The sequence below is a fragment of the Lutra lutra genome, chromosome 15 (genome assembly GCF_902655055.1).
Source record: "Lutra lutra chromosome 15, mLutLut1.2, whole genome shotgun sequence".
Taxonomy (NCBI): Eukaryota; Metazoa; Chordata; class Mammalia; order Carnivora; family Mustelidae; genus Lutra; species Lutra lutra.
This window is the reverse complement of record NC_062292.1, coordinates 64,621,617-64,644,821: the sequence shown is the minus strand read 5'-3', so window position 1 is coordinate 64,644,821 and position 23,205 is coordinate 64,621,617. Positions and strand designations below refer to the sequence as shown.

The 23,205-nt window shown below is 50.5% G+C and overlaps 1 protein-coding gene and 1 long non-coding RNA gene across 8 annotated transcripts; one reads left to right on the top strand and one right to left on the bottom strand.

Moving 5' to 3' along the window:
- Positions 1-232: 232 nt before the first annotated feature.
- Positions 233-22,748, bottom strand: F11R (F11 receptor). 7 transcript variants are annotated; one of them, XM_047705823.1, is made up of 11 exons: positions 19,835-19,907; positions 6,286-6,330; positions 4,942-5,010; positions 4,672-4,779; positions 4,342-4,488; positions 3,866-4,068; positions 3,351-3,453; positions 3,102-3,209; positions 2,878-2,890; positions 2,523-2,571; positions 233-2,411 (listed from the first exon to the last, which is right to left on the bottom strand). In XM_047705823.1, the coding sequence occupies exons 1-11, from the start codon at positions 19,890-19,892 to the stop codon at positions 2,376-2,378; spliced, it is 939 nt and encodes a 312-aa protein (XP_047561779.1). In that variant the 5' UTR covers positions 19,893-19,907; the 3' UTR covers positions 233-2,375. The 7 variants fall into 7 exon arrangements, with proteins under 7 accessions (XP_047561779.1, XP_047561781.1, XP_047561783.1 ...); XM_047705825.1 differs by lacking the exon at positions 3,102-3,209 and adding an exon at positions 2,984-3,053; XM_047705827.1 differs by lacking the exon at positions 19,835-19,907 and adding an exon at positions 11,716-11,764.
- Positions 10,828-12,325, top strand: LOC125086461 (uncharacterized). The gene is made up of 3 exons (XR_007123204.1): positions 10,828-10,943; positions 11,436-11,517; positions 12,179-12,325. It is a non-coding gene; the product is annotated as an uncharacterized LOC125086461 (long non-coding RNA).
- Positions 22,749-23,205: the final 457 nt, after the last annotated feature.

The following is a 23,205-nucleotide window of genomic DNA, read 5'->3' as shown; positions in this document are numbered from 1 at the left end:
ACACCTGTCTCCATAGAACTACTTCCCCCAGGTGCTACTTCAATTTAAGAGAATGTCCATTTGCATCAACCCCATTCAGGCACAGGCCAACTCTTAAGTTTAAGACACATTATCAGGCTCTGTGGAAGGATTCCTCAAATCTCTTAATAAGGCTATCAGGAAGATTCTCAATATCCAAGTCACTCCGAAGTCCCTCTTCTTTTAACACAGACCCTCAGGATTTTAAACAAACTCAATGTGAAAAATAAACATTTATTACAAAAATGAGTTTTGACATTTCAAAATGAAAACAAGACAAGGTGTTTTCCAACTCATAGAGGCTGTGGTAAGCTGCAGAGGTAAATTCCAAGGCTGGTAATAAATGACTCCAACTCACCACAAGCAACTGAGGGAGTGAGGAACCCTTCACCTCAGACTTAAAGGAACAATGAATCACCTACCTCTGCTTTCCTGTGGTGTTTTCTCTCCGCACCCCCCACCCCCATCTCCCAAGCAAGACACAAAGCTGAAACATACTTTAAAAATCTCATTCTTACCAAACCGTTCCATAATCTCTACTTTTATTGTTTCATTAAATTTTATTTCCATCTGGAATATTTACTTTTTACTGGTGCATGACCCTTAACTGATGGTCTGGTTGGTTTTGTTTTTCCTTTTGGATTCTTGATAGAACACTCGATTCTGTTAGGGATTTCCAGATAAGGGAATAAAACATGGCCAAGTGGGCCTCAGCGTCCTCCACATAAAGAAGCAGTATGAGCCCTGGGAAACCCCGTACTTGCCCTCTTGCTGGTTAATAGACTGGGGGACTGTGGTAGACGGGGAAACAGAAATCTAAGGGCAAAAAAGGCTCCGGATGGACAGAAGGAAGCAATGAAAGGCAGGCCACCTTGCTTACGGCTGCTCACTCCCATCCATCCATCCAGTCTTCTGTCCTGGTCTCAAAACTGTCTTTTCCTCAAACAGCATCTCCCCCTCCCCACCATCCAGCTTAAATAAAGTAGTAATTGCTGCTTTAAACTACTACTAAAGAAGGACTTCTTCAAAAGGTTTGAGGAATCCTCCTGCCTCGGGCTCTGGAGTTTCCCCACAGCCGTAGAGAAGTCTATTAATGCATCTGGCTGGCAGAGGGGGGAGGGTGGGCACATTCTCCTCCCACCCAGCGGACGAGACCCAGCAGAAGCCCGGAGCACAGGCTCGGCTTCCCCGGGGCACTCCTCCAGCAGAAGGCTCTCCCGCTGCCACAAGAGGGCTCTAGACTGAAGGTCGGACACTCAGAGGCTCCACCCTGAGACAGGAACCAGGAAGGGGTGGGACAGGGAGCCAGGACCAAGCCAGGTTGCAGGGAAATGGAGCTTCGGGCAGCTTCCTGTTTGTACAATGGAGCCCAGGAACCTCATTTCCCCACTTCCCACAGCAAGAAGCTTTGATAAACCAAGGTTTTATTTCCAGCAACATCCAAACACACACCAACAAAATCTCACGGATTTTGTGAAGCCCTCCGGCACACACTGGATTTCAGCAACTGAGACCACGCACACAGGCATACACGCACGCTCAGCAAAGGGCTATGAGCTACTGCACACATTCCCACCGCCCTGCAGACGCATCTCAACAGCGTCTGCCCAGCTGCCGTAGCCAACGGTGAGAGTTTGAGCTTCCAGCTCCAGCTTCCTTTTCTCTCAGTGGTTTTAAAGTGCTTCTGCTCCGTGTCCCCTGGAAGCTCGCTGTGCTCTCCACACAGAACCAAAGCTCCTGTTTTTTTCCCGAAGACACAGCTGGTGCCGGTCTGCTTGTGTCAAGGACAGGGCAAGAGGATCCCAGTGGCACTTCCCGTGGGAAGACAGAACAAAGGGGGCTGCAGAGGCAGGAGAGACTGGGTGCGGTCCCCAAACAACCTGTCAGCTGCTCTGTGTCCAGTTTCCACCCTGGAACTGCAGATACCTCCTCAGCATGAGGAAAGGGCCGCGGGATAAGCTCAAGGTCACTACTCACGGGCCCTGACATGGGGGATGGGGTGGGTGGGTAGAGAGTGCCTGCCACTGTTGTCGCCTACTTGGAGGGAGGTCAACGAGCATCAATCAGGACTCCTGCCTGATCCCTCAAAGGGATGGGGAACGAAAGCTTTAAACAAGTCCCAGGCCACTCAGCAGTGGTGGGAACAGAGAGGAGGGGGCAGGAGGAAGGGGGGCACAGCCGACATTATTAAAAAAAAAAAAAAAAAAAAAACACATCCTAACTAAGATAAAAGTGGGGACCCTTGTGGGGCTAGAAGACACATAAGGCATTCTGTGAAAGTACAGACATCATGGGCCAGAGTCTGGTAGCACCAGCGTAAGGCAAGCACAGAGGACAGGAGATGAGCCGGACCAGGGTCACACCAGGAATGACGAAGTCTGCCTGAACTCCCCCTGGGGAAACAGAAACATCAAATCAACTCTATCCTGGCCTTTAGCTGCTCATCTCCTGCGCATGGGACACAGGCCAGAAGCCCCCTCCTCGTCCCAGGGTGGCACACTCACTTCGCTGCGGGCACTGGGCTGGCTGTAAATCGCCTTCTTACTCGAGGTCCTGTAGATAAGCCAGAGGATGGAGATGCTCAGTCCCTAGTGCTACCCTTAGCCTCTGCTCGCCAGCGCCATAGGCTGGACTCAGCTTCACAGAAGCACAGAGTTCTCAGCAGGGATGTGTGGGTGCGGGGAGACAGGACAAACACAAGGCTACAGGGAACAGGGACAGGTAGAGACCCAGATGTCCGCCCAAACGGGGCTGCCCCCACCTCCGCCTCCAACCCCTTCCCCTGGACCCATCTCAGCTTCAAACCACAGGCGTCCATGTTCTCAACCTCAGGGATCCCCACGACGGCACCTCACTCACCCTTTCTTTGTTCCTGAAAGAGAAGAAACGGGACCATGAGCAGGGCAGAAGCCAGCCGGACACGGAAGGGAGAGGAAACAGCACACAGGCGGTAAGTGGCGCTCACCCGGGAGAGAACCCCGCACGTGTGGGCTCACTATCCGCTCTGTGCTCAGGAGGCACCCAAGAGCCGTGCCCTGAAAGGGGGACGATAAAAAGGACAGCCTCTGAGGGCAGATACTCACTGTCAAAGTAGCCTCGTCTATAGGCGAACCAGATGCCCAAAATCAAGAATCCAAGGAGAATGAGCGTCACAAGGACAGCTGCCACGATGCCCCCCACATTCAACTCCGCTATGAGACACAAACGAGAGGTCAGGGCCCTGACGGCTCACTCCCACTGCTGACACCACCACCAAAGCCAGGAAGAAAAGCAGACCCCGACCCCCACCCCAGGTCCGAGCTCACGCCGCCGCTCCGCACACCCGTGCTCACCAGCCTCCATGCGCACAGCGTCGGACCGCATGGGGGTCCCATAGCCATTCTGTGCCTGACACATGTACTCGCCGGTGTCAGAGGCCGAAACAGGGTTGAAGACCTGGAGTGAAGAAAACAGTTGGCTTCCTGCCCGAAGAAGCCAAGGACCTACTTCTGCTTTTTCGTGTGTTTTTTTTTTTCCGTGTGTGTTTTAAGTCCTACGCCCAACGTGGAGCTTGAACTCACGACCCCGAGACCGAGACTCGCAAGCCTCCAGCGACTGAGTCAGCCAGGCGCACCTCTGTTTTTGCTTCTTAACTGCACTAGAGGTGACAAATTACATCACGTTACTTTCAGGTATACGACATAATGACTCAACTGTTCTACACGTTATGCAACGTTCATCCTACTATGTGTCCAAGTGCCCATCTCTTGTCTCTTGACCCCGAAGCCAAATTCACCTGTAGCTATTCCTCCCCACCCTCAAGGGTTCTGTAACTGCCCCCGCCCCTCCCTCGCTACCCCACCCCTACCAGCTCCCCGGTCCTGTGATCCAGGCTATAGGAAGAGTTGCTGAAGGCTCGGTTGCTCTTGGGCTCTGTGGGCATCAGGACCCCGTCCTTGTACCAGTAGAACTGAGAAGGGGGAGAGCCATCTTTCTCCGAGCAGGTCAGCACTGCCCGACTCCCAATAGTGGCAGAGGAGGGGATGCTGACAGTAGGCTTGGATGGAGGCACTGTGAAGGGACAGAAGGGGCTGAGCCCAGGTCAGAGGGCACTGCCTAGAGGCTACACTGCTGATACCCCATCCCTCAGCTCTAGCCTCCAACCCACACCATGTCCTCAGGTTCCCCCACCCAGGGGTTCAGCCCCTCTCTGCCGGCACCGGAACTCAATCCCCCCAGCCAGGAGCGTTCTCACCATCAGTGAGCTCCAAAGCTCACCAGAGCCTGTGAGGGTTTAGGGAAGCAATGAATGCCAAGACCACACAGAAAAGGTGTGGCACATACCAAGCACGATGAGCTTGATGGTGACCTCCCCATAGGTGTTTCCGCCTTCGTCGGAGACCATACATGTATACATGCCCGTGTCTTTCCGGGTCACAGAATGGAAAGTGATGCCGCTATGTGAGAAGGTAACTCGGTCCTCATATGAAGCTACCAGGAGAGAGGAAGGACAGGCTGAATGAGCCGGAGAGCTGAGAGAAGCCGGAGATGGTGGCAGGAGAGGCCACAGGAAGTCCGCGGGACCCGAGCCCCAGGCCACAGCTCTCCCCTGGAATCCAGGCCCATCAGTCCCTCCACAACCTGGGCCATCAGAAAGGAAGGAGAACAACTCACCTGTGATCTTGTTGTTATAGCAAACGAGGCTGGTGATGTCACCTTGGGCAAACTTCCACTCCACGCGGGGAGAGGAGAAGCCGGAGTAGGAGCAGGGCAGCTTGGCGGCTGCAGATAGGACAGAATTGAAGAGGAGGAAGGAGCAGCGGCAAATGGGAAAGGGGAAATGGCCCCCAACAGTGGCCCATGCTGGATGCTCTCCAAGTCCCCGGGGCCTGCACCTGCTCCCGCCCGCGCCAGACCCCCACCCCCGAGCTGCCCCACACTCACGTTTGTTCTCAGCAACGGAGACTTCAGGTTCCGACGTGTACACCGCACCCCTGCTCAGTGCCAGGGAGCCTGAGGAGGACAGGGGCAGCCCCATCAGGAGGGGACAGAAGAGCATCCCCGCTGACAGGGCTTCGGAGGCTGGGCACCTCCCAGGGCTTCTCCAAGGCGAGGAGATTCTGTGATCCAAGCTCCTCCTGGGTCTCACACCCTCTCACCAATATCCTAAACATTTTCTTTAAATGCTTTCTGCCATAACAGCAGGCCAATCCTTCCATTATCAACGGAAATGAAGTATTTCTTTCGAATGTAATTTCTTTTACTCCTTCTGTTTCCCTCAGCAACTCCCAATAATCTTTTTAATTTTTTTAAGATTTTATATATTTATTTGAGAGACAGAGCACAAGCATGGTAGAGGGAGAGGGAGAGGGAAAAGCAGGCTTCCTGTTAAGCAGAGACCCCGACGTGGAACTCGATCCCAGGCCCCGGGATCATGACCTGAGCCAAAGGCAGACGCTTCACCCACTGAGCCCCCCAGGAACTCCCAATAATCTAATTGGATTCCTACTCGTCCGAGAACAGCTTCCGCAATGACATTTCATGGTTCAGAGAAAGCTTCTCAACAAATAATTAATTGCAACCACTTGTCAGACACTCCTGGCAGGAAGCCAGCAAAGCTGGAGACTGGGAAGGTGGGGAGGGGAGGCGGGGAGTGGGGGAAGGGGGGGAGACAGAAGGCAGGGAGCCGTGGAGGGAGGGAGGGAGGGAGGGAAGGAGGGAGGGAGGGAGGAGCAATAATGAGGATAATAACAACACTTGACATTTGTAGGGCATTTTGTGCTTTTTAAAGTGTTTTCACACACATTACATCTTTTGATCCTTGAAAGAAGCATGACAGATCAGCAGGCCAAGTGTGATTACCCAGTTTTACATGAGGAACCAAGCCAATGAGAAGGAAAGAATCATGCCTAAGATCACACAGCCGGCCCGAGAGGGAGCCAGGACCAGGATGGGCGAGATCCTCCCCCAAGAGTCTCCTCCTGTCCAGTGGAGAAGGAAAGGAAGACATGGTGTGTACTGGGGTGAAGGGCTGGGGCGGGGGGGGCGGGGCAGGGCTAACCAAGTGCGACCACCACTGGCCAGTGGCCGGGCAGGGGGTCCAGCACTCGACAAGCAGCACCAGAGATGGACTCTGGGAGAGCCAGACTCGGCTGCAGACCCGCATTTGCACAAACGTCCCATTCGTGTTTTCCACGCTCAACCACTAAGTGTGCGTTCGTTATAATTCTAAGAGTCCATCGTCCTTAGATTAATGCGAGCACATTCTTCCTCTACGTGATTACTCACATAACTGAATATGGTCTTGTGACTTCTGAGGCTCCCTTTTCTCACCTGAAACACTAGGTTTGAACTAGATGTTCTCTAAAATCCTTGAAGGTTTTTGGTTTTTGGTTTTGTTTTTGAACTAATATATAAAGAGTACTTTTATACAGGGGTGCCTAGTAGCTCAGTCGGTTAAGCATCTGCCTTCAGCTCAGGTCATGATCCTGGGGTTCTGGGACTGAGTCCTGCATCAGGCTCCCTGCTCAGCACAGAGCCTGCTTCTCCCTCTGCCTCTGCCTACAGCTCCCTCTGATTGTGCTCTCTCTCTCTCTCTCTGACAAATAAAATAAAATAAAATCTTTAAATTAAATTAAATCTTAGAAATACTTTTATACATTTATCTCAACTTGACACAACACTGTGAATTAGTCCAGATTAAGTGTTCTCTCTCTCCCATTTTACATATGAGAAAATTATATCTAAAAAGTTAAGGGGCTAGCCCATGTTTTCATAACTATAAAAGACCAGAGCTCAGATGAGCACACAGCTTCCCCCTACACTCTCTTTTCTCCCTTTTTACTTTTATTTTATTTTTTAAAGATTTTTTATTTATCAAAGAGAGAGAGAGCTGGGGGAAGGAACAGACGGGAAGGGACAAGCAGACTCCACGCTGAGCAGGGAGCCTGACACGGGGCTCTGTCTCACGACCCGGAGATCATGACCTGAGCCGAAACCAAGAGTCTGACACTTAACTGCCTGAGCCACCCAGATGCCCTTTTTCCCCTTTTTATACCATACTTTTATAAGCCATGCTGCTTCTTAGAAAAGCCATGGCTTAATGGGGGCAGACTACACAATAAATGTTATTCTTTTAAAAGTCAGGTCCATTTAGGGGCGCCTGGGTGGCTCAGTGGGTTAAGCCGCTGCCTTCGGCTCAGGTCATGATCTCGGAGTCCTGAGATCGAGCCCCGCATCAGGCTCTCTGCTCTCTCGGGGAGCCTGCTTCCTCCTCTCTCTCTGCCTGCCTCTCTGCCTGCTTGTGATCTGTCAAATTAAAAAAAAAAAAAAAAAAAAAAAGTCAGGTCCATTTCACCTGCGAATTATCTCTAATAGTATTATTACATTGTATCTGTACAATATTGGGCATTACATTTTAATGTCAAATTTACAACCAAACGTAATGAGAGACAAGAAATTAAATCACACAGCCCTCACTTAATTGAAAACTGGGCACACTGACATTCTTACTCAGCTGTTATTGGGAATGCTGATAATGAAATGTTTTGATTTTCGCCCCAGTCAGCTTCCTCTGCTTTGATGATGGGAACTCTTTTTTTAAGATCCTCAAATTTTAGGGGCACCTGGGTGGCTCAGTGGGTTAAGCCGCTGCCTTCGGCTTGGGTCATGTTCTCAGGGTCCTGGGATCAAGCCCCGCGTCGGGCTCTCTGCTCAGCGGGGAGCCTGCTTCCTCCTCTCTCTCTGCCTGCCTCTCTGCCTACTTGTGATTTCTCTCTGTCAGATAAATAAATAAAATCTTTAAAAAAAAAAAAAAAAGATCCTCAAATTTTACAGCTTGCTACCTATGATGTGCGGCAGGATGCTCGAGCAGGATCTCTCTTCAGGATGAAGGACTAGTTTTCCAGCTGCTGGGACTTCTGCCAGACAAAGGCCCTCAGCCACCAGCCCTTCTGAGGACAGACAGCACACTGCCGGGCTAGGGGCATGCCTGGCACCAGGGCAGGGGCAGTGCCCCAGCAATGAATGAGAACAGGAGGGCAGCTCCAGAGAGCCCCAGCTCTCCTGCCCCGATGCCCCAACTCCCCAACTTGGGAAAACACAGAAAGGCTATTCCCACCCCAAAGCTCTCCTGGGGAACAGGCTGAGGCTTCGATACAACCAAACTTCTTCCTCTGCCCAATCCTGCTTCCTTCCCCTTCCCTGCCCTTCCCTAGGTGTGGATCCCAAGAGCACTCCCTAATAAACGTCTTGGTACAGTAATTGACATCTCAGGGTCAGTACCTGCCCCCCCCCACCTCCCTCAGAGGCAGGATCATGGCTGACCTCCTGTGGCCTGACCTCCAATACGCAAGCTCTACTGTGCTTTGAGTCCCTGCATGCCTCGGCCCAGCCTCACACCGCACGATGAGAGCGTGCGGGACACCTCACCATCGTGGACCACTCCCCAACCAACCCCCCCCCCACCCCCCGCTCGTCCCTCCTGAACAAGCCTCTGGAACCAGGCTGCCTGACTCAAATCCCAGCTCTGGGACCTCCTAGGCTGAGTGACCCGGGCAGGCTACCTTAGTCACTCTGAACCTCAGTTCACCCATCTGTAAAATGGGGATAATAACAGTTTCTACATCAAAGGCCTGTGGTTAAGAGTTTAACAAGCTAATACAAATAAAGTGCCTACAACAGGAAGCACCAAGTAACTACTTTATCTTCTATTATTATTATTATTATTATCCTCATCTGCTCATAGATCCTCTGTACACACTTATTTTTCTGACCTCAGTTTCTTCAGTAAGACATATAAATAGGGCACCTGGGTGGCTCAGTGGGTTAAGCCTCTGCCTTCTGCTCAGGTCATGATCTCAGGGTCCTGGGATTGAGCCCTGTGTCTCTGCTCAGCAGGGAGCCTGCTTCCCCCTCCCCCTCACTCTGCCTCTCTGCCTACTTGTGACTTTTCTCTCTCTGTCAAATAAATAAAATCTTTTTTAAAAAAGACATATAAATAAATATAAACTCTGCCTGCAAAATGCTTATGTCCCAGCCCACCAAACCACTGTCCTCTTTCATGGTATTTGCCTTGAAAAGGCTAACCCTTTTCTTTTCTTTTCTTTTCTTTTTTTAAAGATTTATTTATTTATTTATTTGACAGAGAGAGAGAGAGAGAGCACAAGCAGGCAGAGAGGCAGGCAGAGAGAGAGGAGGAAGCAGGCTCCCCGCTGAGCAGAGAGCCCGATGCGGGGCTAGATCCCAGGACCCTGAGATCATGACCTGAGCCGAAGGCAGCGGCTCAACCCACTGAGCCACCCAGGCGCCCCAAGGCTAACCTTTTTCTAGAACTTTCACAGATAGACCAGCAGAGCCGAGAGCGTCCCCTCACTGCACCTGACCTCCATCAGGACATGCGCAGTCTCCCTCCTACTGTCCTCGTCTATTTCGTATTCCCCTTGCCTCGTCATGACCCCCACTCCTCTGCCCTGAAGCTTGGACCCGTACTTGGCTCACTACACACACCCAGATGCCCCACTCAGGCACATGGTAAACAAAACAGAAGGAAAATTCATCCTTTTCACAGTGATGCTTGATCTACTCTAAGTTCACAGTAAGAAAAGCCACAAAACTCAAAGGCCTCAATCGATGCTTGGCCCTTCCCTGTGCACCGAGCCTGCCCTCAGCCTCCTGCTCCTCCCTCTGTAGGCCTCCTGGGGTTTTCAGCCTCACACGCTGGTTCACTGCTCAGCCTACTGCAGTAGTCTTGGGCTCTCACCTTGGAAGTAAAACTGCTTTTACTAAGATCACCAGTTATGGCATTCCTCAATTCTAAGAAGCCCTGATTATATGATTTACATCGATTTAATAACAGCTTCTTGAGGGGACATCGTATTAAATGTATGCCTAGGCTGACGTTGCCTCCCAATTTATAAAACACTGATGTGGTCTCAGAAATCAGGATATCCAGAGTTTGCTTTTTCAGTTCCCTTCAGAGGCCTCTGTAAGACGTCAGGCCTTGCAGACGGCTCCCTTCCTCAAAAGTGACTCTGGCGGCACCTGGGCGGCTGTCGGTTGAGCACCCGACTCTCGACCTTGGCTCGGGTCATGATCTTAGGACTGTGACATGGAGCCCCGAGTCAGGCTCCCAGCTCAGCACAAAGCCTGCCTGAGATTCTCTCTCTCCCCACCCCCGCTTGCTCTCTCTCTCTCAAAATAAATAGATAAATAAAATCTTTTCTTAAAGATTTTATTATTTACTTGACAGACAGAGATCACAAGCAGGCAGAGAGGCAGGCAGAGAGAGAGGAAGGGAAGCAGACTCCCTGCTGAGCAGAGAGCCCGATGTGGGGCTCGATCCCAGGACCCTGGGATCATGACCTGAGCCGAAGGCAGAGGCTTTGACCCACTGAGCCACCCAGGCGCCCCTGATAAATAAATTTTAAAAAGAAGTCACTTGGCCCCTAAGTTTCTGTGTACCGTCCTTCTGGTCATCCCACCGCCTCTGAGCTTGCTCACTCTCCTTTTTGAATCTTGCTTCTTCTGTCAATCCCTTAATATGAGTGATTCCCAGCACTGCATCTCAGGCCTCTTTTCCCTCCCACATTTTCTCTAGGAAATCTCAAACACAGCCCGAAATTCATCGGCACCCACCTGGGGACAGCTCCGGTCCCCACCTCCCACCACAGCTGCAGGTGCCTACCTGTCCAGGGCTGAGCCTTCTCCGGCCCTCTCCCCCAGGACTTCACACACCCCCTCCCCCATCAGCCCCCACCTCTCCTCCTGCTCCCCTCTCCAGGCTGGTGGTATCACCGTCTACTACTTGCTCACTCAAATGGGAAGCCTTCCCGCAGTCACCATCTCTCCGCCACTCTCGGCAATCACACAGCAAGCACTGCATCGTCAATTCTGACCTCCGCTGTTTAGTACCAGCAACATCGGAAGGATTGCGACTGATCTCTCAGGTAAACTTGCTTTTTGTCTTCTTTCGTCTTGACCCATTCAAATCTTCCTCCACTCCACTGCCTGAGGAAGAGCTGGTATTTCCTGAGCGCTTACTGTGCGCGAAGCACTGCTACAAGCACATCACCTGGATGTTCCTGTATCCCTACAACAACCTCAAGACTTGGGTGATACTATGATTATCATCTCCATTTTTCTTTAAAGATTTACTTGTGTATTTGAGAGAGAGAGAAAGAGAAAGAACTTCCAGCAGACTCCCTGATGAGTGTGGAGCCCAAGGCAGAGCTCCAGCCTAAGACCCTGAGATCATGACCTGAGCTGAAACCCAGAGTCTGCCAATTAACCGACTGAGCCACCCAGGAGCCCCATCATCTCTATTTGCTAACCCAGGGAAACTGAGGCCCCGGGCAGCTAAGTGGTCGTGCATATTCAAATCGAGACAGCTTGATATCATACACTCTTCCTAAAAACACACATCTAACACTTGCTTCAAGTTTTCAAGGATCGCATATTGCCTCTCAGAGAAAATCCAGACTCTTCACCCAGGCAAGTGGTCCAGCACTACCTGCCCCTCTAGTAAGTCTCTACCCTTTCAGTTTCTCCTCCCGCAGCAGAGACTCCTTCAAACTCCCGGCAAAGGGCACTTTCCCAACCTCTGCTTTGCTCCTGCCGCTCCAGCTCTGCGGAGCACCCTTTCCCCTCTTTCTTCATCTGGTCAGCAGCTACGCATCCACATTATTTCCCAAGGAATGACCCACCCACCCCCAATCCTACCAGAGCTGGCTTCAGACCTGGCTTCTGACCTCATTCCTCGTTCTGAGGCTTTAACTACCCCAGGCGAAACAGGAGCAAAGCACTTCCCATTATAATGACATCATCTGTGCCTGGGGACGTCTCCCCTACCAGACAGCAAACCCCCACGGAGCAGGAACCGTGTGTTATTTATTATTCTGGGTACTCAGCACTTCCGCATAATGCCTGGACATTGACATTGAACAATCAGAGTCTTAACAAATTAGGTCATAGCAGACCATTCACTACCACATCTACTTGTTAAAGTTTATCTACAAAGATAAGCCCATTTTTCAAGCTGGCAGACAGGGTACGCCCAAATGAAAAACAAACTTGACCCACAGTTCAATTTTTTTTTAAAGTTTAATAAACTGTTATACTTTCAGGGGGGGAAATGATGCTTTTCCATTCATCTATTTCTTTTCTATTTTTTTTTCTTTTTAAGATTTTGTTTATTTGAGAGACAGAAAGAGCATGAGCGAGGGGAGTGGGGCAGAGGGAGAGGGAGAAGCAAACTCCCCGCTGAGCAGGGGCTGAGCAGGGAGCCCACCTTGGAGCTTAACTCCAGGACCCCTAGGATCACAACCAGAGCCGAAGGCAGACTCCAGACTGAGCCACCCAGGCACTCCTCCATTAATCTTTTTCTTAAACTTAACTTCAGAACTTAAAAATTAAGTGGTCTGGTTTTCTGTTAAGATTTCTTTCATTTTTAAGTGATTTCTACACACAATGTGGGGCTCAAACTCACAACCCCGGGATCAAGAGTTACGCACTCCACTGCCTGAGCCCACCAGGTACCCCCCAAATTAAGTGTGTGTGTTTTTTTAAGATTTTATTTATTTATTTGACAGACAAAGATCACAAGGAGGCAGAGAGAGAGGAAGGGAAGGAGGCTCCCCGCTAAGCAGAGAGCCCGATGCAGAGCTCGATCCCAGGACCCTGAGATCACGACCTGAGCCGAAGGCAGAGTCTTTAACCCACTGAGCCACCCAGGCGCCCCAAGTGTTTTAAAATTTCGTAGTTTTGAAACCGTCTCAAAACTTCTCTGCACATGCGCAATCCCCAACAGCCATTTTGCAACGAGGCCTGATTTCTGCCCCAGGTTGCAGCCTGTAGGTGCCCCAGGCACGAAGGTAGAGGCTGCTTTTCTGCACCCACGGAAGGGTGCAAGACAGAAGTAGAAGTGCCAGGAGGTTGCTGATGCAAGCAGAGGGGCGCCTGAGGGGCGCCTGAGGGGCTCAGTCGGGGAAGGGGTTGCCTTCCTATCCGGTCCTGATCTCAGGATCCTGGGATAGAGCCCTGAATCGGGCTCCCTGCTGAGCCCAGAGTCTGAGTCTCCCTCTCCCTGTCTCTCTCCCCCTACCCCTGCTCATACTCTCTCACTCTCTCTTTTGAATAAATATACAAAAGCTTCCCAAAAAAAAAAAAAAAGCATCCAACTACTGATCTCGACTCAGGTCCTGACCTTACAGCACACAAGATCAGCAAGCCAGAGGCAGGCTCCGCCCTTGGCAGGGAGTCCGGCTGGGATGCTCTCCCTCTGCCCCTCCCCCCACTCATACCTGCTCCTGCTCCTCTCTCTCAAATAAACAAATCTTTTAAAAAATGATAAAAAAAAAAATAAAACAGCAGAAGAAAGTAGGGGAAAGATGTGAATCCATTTAAAACACCTCCACCCTCTTCACGACAGGTACAACCAAGAGGCTCCAAAGAAGCCCAGGTCAGTAGAGGAGATCCTGGGTTTTTTTGGGTTTTTTTTTTTAAGATTTTATTTACTTATTTGAGAGAGAGAGAGAGAGAGGACAAGTGGGGGTACAGAAGGCAGAGGGAGAAGCAGGTCCCAACTGAGCACAGAGCTCCATGTGGGGCTGGATCCTAGGAATCTGGGATCATGACCCGAGCTGAAGGCAGACGCTCCACCGACTGAGCCCCCAGGCGCCCCGAGGAGATGCTCATCAGAGCACTGCCCCTTCTGCAGAGGGAATCTTCAAAATGGTTTATGCTTGTTAGGAACTGAATTATGTTCCCCCTAAACCCCCATACCTCAAAACAGGGCTGTATTTGGAGATGTGGCCTTTCACAAAATGATTAAGTTAAAATAAGGCCCTTGGGACATGTCCTAATCCAATCTAACCAGTGTCCTTTATAAAGAGAGACAGGAAGGGTGCCTCCCGCAGAGAAGGCCACCAGCGAAGAGTGTGGTTTCAGAGGAACTGAGGCCGTCAGCCTTGTAGCTTTGAACTTCCAGCCTGCAGAACTGTGAGAAAACAAATCACTGTTGGGGCGCCTGGGTGGCTCAGTCCATTAGGTATCTGACTTCAGCTCAGGTCCTGATCCCAGAGTCCTGGGACTGAGTCCTGCATTCAGCTCTGAGCTCAGCCTGGAGTCTGCTTCTCCCTCTTCTTCTGCCCCTCTCCCACCTCATGCTTCTCCCCTTCTCAAATCAATAAATCTTCAAAAAATTTTTAATTAAAAAAAATCTTTAAAAATTAAAAAGAAAATAAATAACTGTTGTTTAAGCCCCAGTCTGTGATATTTTCTGATGCACCAGGCGCATGAATACATAGGTCTACGCTGAATTTCAGCAGTGGGCATTCTGGCTGAATCCCCAGTGTCGACAATCTTGACCTAGGTTTATGATGACATTTCCACACAGTGAAAGAATCAACATTCTGCAGAGCAAAGGAAACCATCATCAGATGAAAAGGCAACCTACTGAATGGGAGAAAAATTTTGAAAGTCACCTATCTAATAAAGGATTACTCTATTCAAAAAATTTAGAAAATATAAAGAACTCACAACTCAATAGCAAAAAACGCCACAGAATCCAATTAAAAAATGGGCACAGATCTGAACTGATGTTTTTCCAAAGACCTACAGCCAGCAGGTACATGAAAAGATGCTCAACATCACGCATCATCGGGGAAGGCAAATCAAAACCACAATGAAATGGTCATTTCACGTTATTATCAAAAGACAAGAAGTAACAAGTATTGGTAAAGATGCAGAGGAGAGAGAACACTTGTGCACTGCTGGCAGCGATGCAAACTGGTGCAGCCAACCCAGAATACAGCACGGAGGCACCTCAAGAAAGTAAAAATAGAACTACCTATGATCCAGCAATTCCACTACTGGGTGTCTCCAAAGAAAATAAAACCACTCCTTTGAAAAGATACATGCACCCCTATGTTGGCTGCAGTATTATTTACAATAGCCAAGATATGGAAACCACCTAGGTGTCCATTCATGAATGAATGGATAAAGACTATGTGGTCCATGTATACAATGTTTTATTACTCAGCCACAAAAAAGAATAAAACCTTGCCACTTGGGTTAACATGGATAGACTTTGAGGCCATTATGCTAAAGGAAATAAGTCAGACAGAGAAGGATAAATACCGTATGATCTCATGTATATGTGGGATCTATCTATCTATATTTATTTATTTATTATTACTTTTTTTTTTTTTTAGCTCTTTATTTATTTGACAGAGAGAGACACAGCAAGAGAGGGAACACAAGCAGGGGAAGTGGGAGAGAGAGAAGCAGGCTCTCTGCCAAGCAGGGAGCCCAATGAGGGGCTCGATCCCAGGACCCCAGGATCATGACCTGAGCTGAAGGCAGACGCCCAACGACTGAGCCACCCAGGCACCCCTAAATTTTTTTTTTTTTAAAGATTGCATTTATTTATTTATTTGACAGAGAGATCCTGGAGAGTATAGGCAAGTCTGATAAATTTCAAGGAGAGAAAAAGGGCAGGAGGAAAGGACAGCACAGGTGACCTGGAGATGACTGTAGCTGCCAACAGTAGGTAGGCAGTGGCACAAGGGGGTGGAAGTGGAAGCGCAAGAGAAGGGAAGCTGAGGTGGTGATGTAGCCATTAATACTTAAATCAATCCCTGTATACTTTCATACAATTCAGAAGAGAGCTGGTGGTATAGAAATCTGTAAGACTAAGTATATAGTTCTTGAAAATCACTATGTATCTGAATAATAAAACTGTGACAAATTGTATTTTCCAAAATAGACATATGGATCTTCATGTTTATTTCATCCCACATGCTTTTCTTACACTGTGACTTGAGTCTAGGTTCCGTCCTCTTGAATGTTGGCAAGGTCTTGGGACTGCCTCGACCAATGCAGGTTCATGGCAGAAATGGCACAGTGAGCCCTCCCATTAAGGTTGGTGCCCTATCCATTTTTTTTTTAAGATTTTATTTATTTATTTGAGAAAGAGAGCATGAATGGTGGGGAGGAACAAGGAAAGGGAGAAGCAGACTCCCTGAAGGGGAGCCCAATGTAGGGCTCAATCCCAGGACCCCGAGATCAAGCCCAAGCTAAAGGCAGACACTCAACCAAGCCACCCAGGGGCCCGCACTGTCTCCTTAGATTCTTTTTTTTTTTTTAAGGTTTTATTTATTTATTTATTTATTTGTCAGAGAGAGAGAGAGGAGTGAGAGCGAGCACAGGCAGACAGAGCGGCAGGCAGAGGCAGAGGGAGAAGCAGGCTTCCTGTGGAGCAAGGAGCCGGATGTGGGACTCGATCCCAGGACCTTAGGATCATGACCTGAGCCGAAGGCAGCCGCTTGAGCCACCCAGGTGTCCCTGTATCCTTAGATTCTAATCACAAAAACGCTGTGAGACAAGTACTACTGTTATCATCCCATTTCAGATGAGAACACTGAGCTTAGAACAGTTGTCCAAAATCACACAGCTACAGACAGCAAAGAAAGAAGGGAATCCTTTTTCAATGTGGGGCTCAAATTCATCACCTGGAGATCAAGAGTCTTACACTCTACCAACTGAGCCAGCCAGGTGCCCCATGGTGGAAAGGGAATCTTAACCCAAGTCTGTCTAATTCTGAGGCTCCAAAACTATGACACTACAGATCATCTCCATCAGACCAAGGAAAGCCCACCCAACCTCCAAGACCCTGTTCAAATGCCCCTTGATCCATGATGACTTTCCCCAGTCAACATTAATCTCTCCCCAAATTCCAGGAATGTAGTCTAAGAAAATAAGCTAAGATGTATGTACAGGGTGGCGCCTGGGTGGCTCAGTGGGTTAAAAAGCCTCTGCCTTCAGTTCAGGTCATGATCCCAGGGTCCTGAGATCGAGCCCTGCATTGGGCTCTCTGCTCAGCAGGGAGCCTGCTTTCTCCTCTCTCTCTGCCTGCCTCTCTGCCTACTTGTGATCTCTGTCTGTCAAATAAATAAATAAATAAAAATCTTAAAAAAAAAAAAAAAGCAGCAGCTGTTTAAAAAAAAAGATGTATGTACAGAGACAATTTCACATTATTATTCATTATTCATATTCAGTATTCAGTATTCATATTATTTAGTGCAGCAAAAGAAGAAAATCTAAAAGTCCAACAAAAGGTGAACAGTTAGTTCTGACATAACCATGCAGTAGAAAAATACAGAAAGGAGTTTGTTTAAAGCCCACTTTGCTTAAAAATACACATGGATAATATATAAGGTGTATACCATATAATTCATAGAGAAGATTACAATTAAACACCAGTACTGGGGCGCCTGGGTGGCTCAGTGGGTTAAGCCGCTGCCTTCGGCTCGGGTCATGATCTCGGGGTCCTGGGATCAAGTCCCGCATCGGGCTCTCTGCTCGGCGGGAAGCCTGCTTCCCTCTCTCTCTCTCTCTGCCTGCCTCTCCGTCTACTTGTGATTTCTCTCTGTCAAATAAATAAATAAATAATCTTTAAAATAAAATAAAATAAACACCAGTACTGTTTATCTCTTGATAATAGGATCACATGTAATTTTTAGTTTCTCTATATTCCCGTATTCCCATTTTTCTGCACTGAGCACATATTATTTCTTAATAAAAATGTACCTCTTTCCTCTTAATAAAAATGTACCTCAGACTGTGCCTGGCACATTCTGCTGTTTTTGGCTTAGTCAGTGCATGTCTGTAGTTCCTTGGGAAGAGAATCCAAGCTGTCTGTGCCTCTCCAGCTCCGAGTACTGTGCTTTTTTCCCTGAGAAGCATTCCGTGCCCCTCACTGAAGCATGCCGCGATGAGAAGGTGGTCACAGAGGGCAAAGGTGTCCACACTTAACAGAACTCACCACCAACCACCCCTGTACAGGCAATCAAACCCACCACAGGGAAGCTCCTCCCTTCTGCTGCTTTATCAAGAAACCTTATTTCCTCTATATATCCTGTTAATTATTAGAATGTTCCTTAAGCTGCTTTTGTGCCATGAGTTTGTTTGAATTCCGTGGTTTTTTGTTTGTTTGTTTGTTTGCTTTAAAGGGAAGGAAAAGGAGGGAAAACAGCCGGCCGGCCTCTCTGGTTTTCTCTATGAATTCACCCAAACTTCCCCACTAGGCATCCGAGCTTCACAGGACCATCCCCGCTGTAAGGAAGTTGGAGCAGCGGAATGAGGAGGAAGAGCCAGGGCGTCTGGCTCTGAAAGGATACTCCGTTTACCTAACGTGGGTTCCCAGGACCCCCAACTTCCCTCAGGACTTCTTGATAGCAGATGTTATTCACTGCTTTATTCCTACTCTCTAGCACAGTGCTCAAAACCCTGCAGATACCGATGTTTCCTAGACAAACAAATGCATTTGGCAAAGCAGTCCCATCAGAACCTGGACCCGGTCGGGGCGCCTGGATGGCTCAGTGGGTTAAAGCCTCTGCCTTCAGCTCAGGTCATGATCCCAGGGTTCTGGGATAGAGCCCCACATCGGGCTCTCTGCTCAGCAGGGAGTCTGCTCCCCTCCCCCCCCCCCCCCCCCCCCCGCCTGCCTCTCTGCCTACTTGTGATCTCTGTCAAATAAAAAAGAACCTGGACCTAGGGCTTCTGCCCCCCGGTTTCCCCTTTCCTCCCCACCGGTCACTCTGTAAAGAGGGAACTTGCTCCTGAAGGTTAGGGTAGAACAGATAAGGAATGCGTGGGCAAGAGGAAGGCTCTGTGAGCCCAGCAACAGGTGGGATGAGCCTAAACCGCCCTTCTTGGCTGCACTTGGGATGGAATGGCCCTCAGGATGGCAGAAGGTGGGATCAGCAGTGTGGGACAGGAAAGCTTTCACTTCATGGCTCCCTCCTGCCCTCTCTCTGCAGAATTTCCATTTCTAGTTCTACCTGCTCCGCTCCTCCCCTTTCCCACCCATCTCCCCAGTACAAGGGAAGGTTGTGCCCCACCCCCACAGGGCTCTCTCCAGGAGTCTGGCGTCAAGCTTCCTTGTCAGCCAGCTGCTTCCTCCTGTCCTAACCCCAACGTTGCGAAACTAATGCCACAGCCGGACTTTAGACAGAAACCCTGCTTATCAGAGAGTCCCAGACAGATGAATTCTGGGTTTTCAATGCCTGGACAAGCCCAGTATGCATCCACTCACGTGGCTTCCCACCATCCGCCCCCGCACAGTGCTGTACCCTCTTTCACAATTACATCTGACAAGTGGTCATCCAGACCTTTCCTGAACCTCTGAAAAGGAAACAAATGAGTTTAGAGGCCCCCACAGTCTCTCAATGCTAACAGATGTGAAAACTATGCTCCATTATTTCCTACTCAATTGTGCAACATGGGTGTAGCTTTTCAATCTACAATCTTCAATCTTGAGCAAAGGTGTCAGCCCTTTCGGTGTCCACAGAACAGGTGGCCTTTGGGTGACTTGGGAGGGGCATAGTGGGCAGCAGTGGGATCTTAAAGACCAAGACCACAACGCCCCTAATGCCAACGGGGAAAGACCTCCAGGGCATCCAAAGTGAAATAAACAAGGTGCCTGAGGTAACACGATGTCTGTAGTGTGTATCAATGTATCAACCTGTTCTAAGTAAATAAAACTTTTTTATTTTTTTATTTACAGGTGTTCTACCCCAAACCAAAACTGCCCTGGAGACCCCAGACACGCCCAGGTCACAAAGACACTAGCGAGAAACACGGAGAAGTGAAAGCATCCTGGAGCCGGGAGGTACAGACAGAGGGAGGCACTGGAATCCCACCACCACCCATCTGCACATTTCCCAGTTCCTAGTTCCGGCTGAGTCCGTCAGCCACTAGGTTTCAGGTTTCGAGGGACCGTCTCCGGTGAGTAAATTCAGCTGGCTAGCAGAGGGAGGGAAGAGGAGAAGTGACTCACCAGTGTAGTTGGAGGCAAAGCTGAACAGCAAAGGTGAAAGGGCCTGAGTCAGAAGCATCAGCGGAGGAGACCAGCACTCAGACTGACTCAGACACGGGGCAGCAGCTCCTGCCTTCTGGAATGTCAGGTGGGGTCCCCCACTCAAGTGGGACTGGGGGAGAGAACAAGGGTTCCAACCCAGGTTCTCCTTCTTCCCCTTGGTTACATGAGAAGTCATGCTATTCACACATGACCCTGTGCCAGGGAGATTGCTGGAAACTTTTCCAAGTGCAGGCTCCCCAGGGAGTGGGAGACTTCTGGTCACTGGTTGTGCTTTCCCAGATCCCATTCCCTCAGTATGAGGGCTCCAATTCCTGGAGCAGCTCAGGCTTTCCTCTCCACAAGGTTTCCCAGGCTGGGGTTGGGCCTTTGCCTGACGTGATCATATCCTGTCCTTTCTTCCTCCCTGATGGCAGAGCCCACGATGAGCAATAGCCATGGTGGGAGAAGAAGGAACACAAGGGCACCCACATATGCTCCAGACATCCCAGGTCCAGAGGACAGACCAGACACCCAGGAAAGAACCCTTACCTTTGTAACCTTTGCCATTTGGGATCTAGCAGGGGGAAACCTTGCTTCCTTTGACCAACTCTCCTGGGGCAGTATTATTTCCTCCTCACAAAATCCAAAGGGGTTAACAGCTGCCCAATAATAGTCATCCCTTCCTGTACATGTAATGTAGCTATTATCCTGGTCGACCCAAAGGACAAGTATCTTTACTCCTGCTCCACAGATGGAAAGACTGGGCACTAGCCTAAGATCACAAATAAGGCAGAGAGCCAAACTAGAACCCCGTGAGGTTACCTGATTCCTATTTCCATCCTCACTGTACTAATCAAATCACTCCCCCCAGGGTCCAGCCGGATTGAAATGTGACATGGTTACTTCCCAGGACCCACAGTCCTGTCAAGCTAATGAAGCATTGCCTCAGGCTCCATTTGAATCCCTGAACAGACTAGAGGACACTCCCAAGGTCAGGATGGGGGCTATCCCAACTCTTTCTGTGCCAGTATGTGCTTATTGGGGTAAGTCACAATGCCGAAAATGAGAGAAAAAAGAAAGAGGAAAAGGAAGAAGGATGCTGGCTTCGGGAAGCTTGTAAGCCCAACACACACGGTCAGACAGCGCCAATGATGGGAAACTTCGGGCCGTGGCGGGGTGGGGGGGGGGGGGGGGATGGGAGGTTGAGTATCATCAAGAGGACCACCCAGAACCAAAGAAGGACCATGGGTGTCCTGAGCAGTTTGAAAATACAGGCAGAAGTAAGAAAGGTGAAGAATAGGAAAAGAGCAGCAACTCAATCAAAGAGGAAAGTGGAGGCTGAAAATGAAAGGGACAAGGAAGAGAAGGTAAGAGAGCGGACCCAGGGGGATTATCCCAAGCTGATGTTTGAGATCATGGTTCCTGCGCCACAGGGTGCTTGAGATGCTGGATCCAGCAGTGGAAAAAGGAGAAGGGGCTCAGGAAAAATTGGTTCCATTCCCAGGTCCTTTCGTCAATCTGGAAAAGTCATTTCCCCTCTTTGGACCTATTTCCGTATCTGTACAATAGGGAGAGGATCAGACTTGCTTCTGGTCCAGTTTACCCCAAGAGCTTCTGTTTTTGTGAAAAGGGACAAAGGAGCTAAGAGCAGGGAATCCATTTCCACCCTTCAAAACTGAACAAAATGAACTGCCCTATAACCCCCGATGCTGATTGTGACTGTTCATTTCTTTTACATTTCCTAAAGCACGGACCTCGAGGGCAAAACAAAGATTCCTACAGATCACATACACAAGAATCCACGGAGGCACGGGCACTCAAGAATCTGACAGATCCAGCTGGGGACACAGACTGCCTCACGAGGTGACCCTAACCACACACTCGGTCCGCCCAAACCTATCTATAGACAGCGGCGTGCCCCCGCAAGTGAGCCTCATTGTTCCACAGGAAAGGGAGTTTACAAAGGAAACAAAAACTCCCAGGAGCGGCTGGGGGAGGGCAGAGCACCGGCTCTGAGAAGGATCCAGCCAACCCACAGGCAGGTCCTCCCCCTGGGAATAGTCACTCCGTCAACAACACTTAGGAAGGACTCTCGAGGTAGCTACCCCAGGAAGGAACCTGAAGTCCCTGCTCTGAGAAAGGCGCTATTTCAAATTTATCTCCTCTTCGGAGTTTGCACCCAGACACTTTTCCCAGGGCAACCACCGCCACCCCCAAAGATCCCGGGGAGCTAAAGAGAGCCCCTCAGCAACAGCCAGGCAAAGAGATGCCCACCGCACCTGACCTCCATTAGACCTTCCCTGAGGACAGTCAGCGGTGCCAGGCTCAGGCTTCTCTCGGGTTGTGCGCCGTTGGTCGGGCGCCTGCTGGGGGGTAGGATGGCCCTTCCCAGGCGCGTGTGGAGGGGCACGCCTGCGTGGATGTGCGCAGGGCTCCCCCCAGTGAGTGAGGCTGGCGAAGGTGGGGCTACCCCCTCCGCAGTTTCTGGCGGCGAGCGGAGGCCGCGGCCCCCTCCCGGGGCGTCTAAGGGGACGGGTGTGGGGGAGGGGAGCCAGCCAGCGCCAGAGTGAGGGGGAGGGGATGCAGGGGAGGGGAGGGATGGAAAGGGGGACCAGGAGGGTGAGGCTGGCAGGTTTCTCAACTCCTCCCCTCCCGCGGGCGAGAGGCGTGGGGAACGCCTCCCTCCAACCTCTGCCCCGACCCACCGATTCCTCCCGAAACTCCGGGAACTTACACAGGATGACCGATGTGAAGAGAAGCAGCTGCTTCCTCCCGGCTCTCGTCTCTGTCCCCATGACGATCAGGGTCCCGACGCGACGCGGCCGCAGGAGCCCGGCGCAGAGACACAGCTTCAGCCACCGCCGCTCCGGGACTAAACTCCGGCCGCCAGGTTGGGCTCCGCCCGGCCCCGCCCCCCGCGACGACTGGCCGGCGCCCCGGCCCTGCGCGTTCCGATTGGTGGAGGGAGCCGCCACTCCGTTGAGTGACTCACCGCCGCCAGGTGCGAGCTCTCGCGCTCGGCGCGCCGGGCGCCCTGCCCAGCCCCAGCCGCCTCTGATTGGCCCAGGGGACTGCGCGTCAGGAGGCCGGGGCTCACCTTCCGCAGGTGAGGACACCCTGATTGGGCGGCGATCCTGAAGTAGGGACTTTCCGACTGGCTGGGTCCTGAGGGAGAGCGGGGGGAGGGGATACCTCGAAGGAGGAGGGAGGGGAAGCCGTCGACCTGCACCCGCCTCGCTGTGTTTTCCTCGGTTTGTGTTTGTTTGGGTGTAAACTGCCGGGGGCAGTACAGAACCGTAGGCCGGTGAAAAACACACATTCATAGGCAGGGGTGGGGGGAGAGGGGGCGC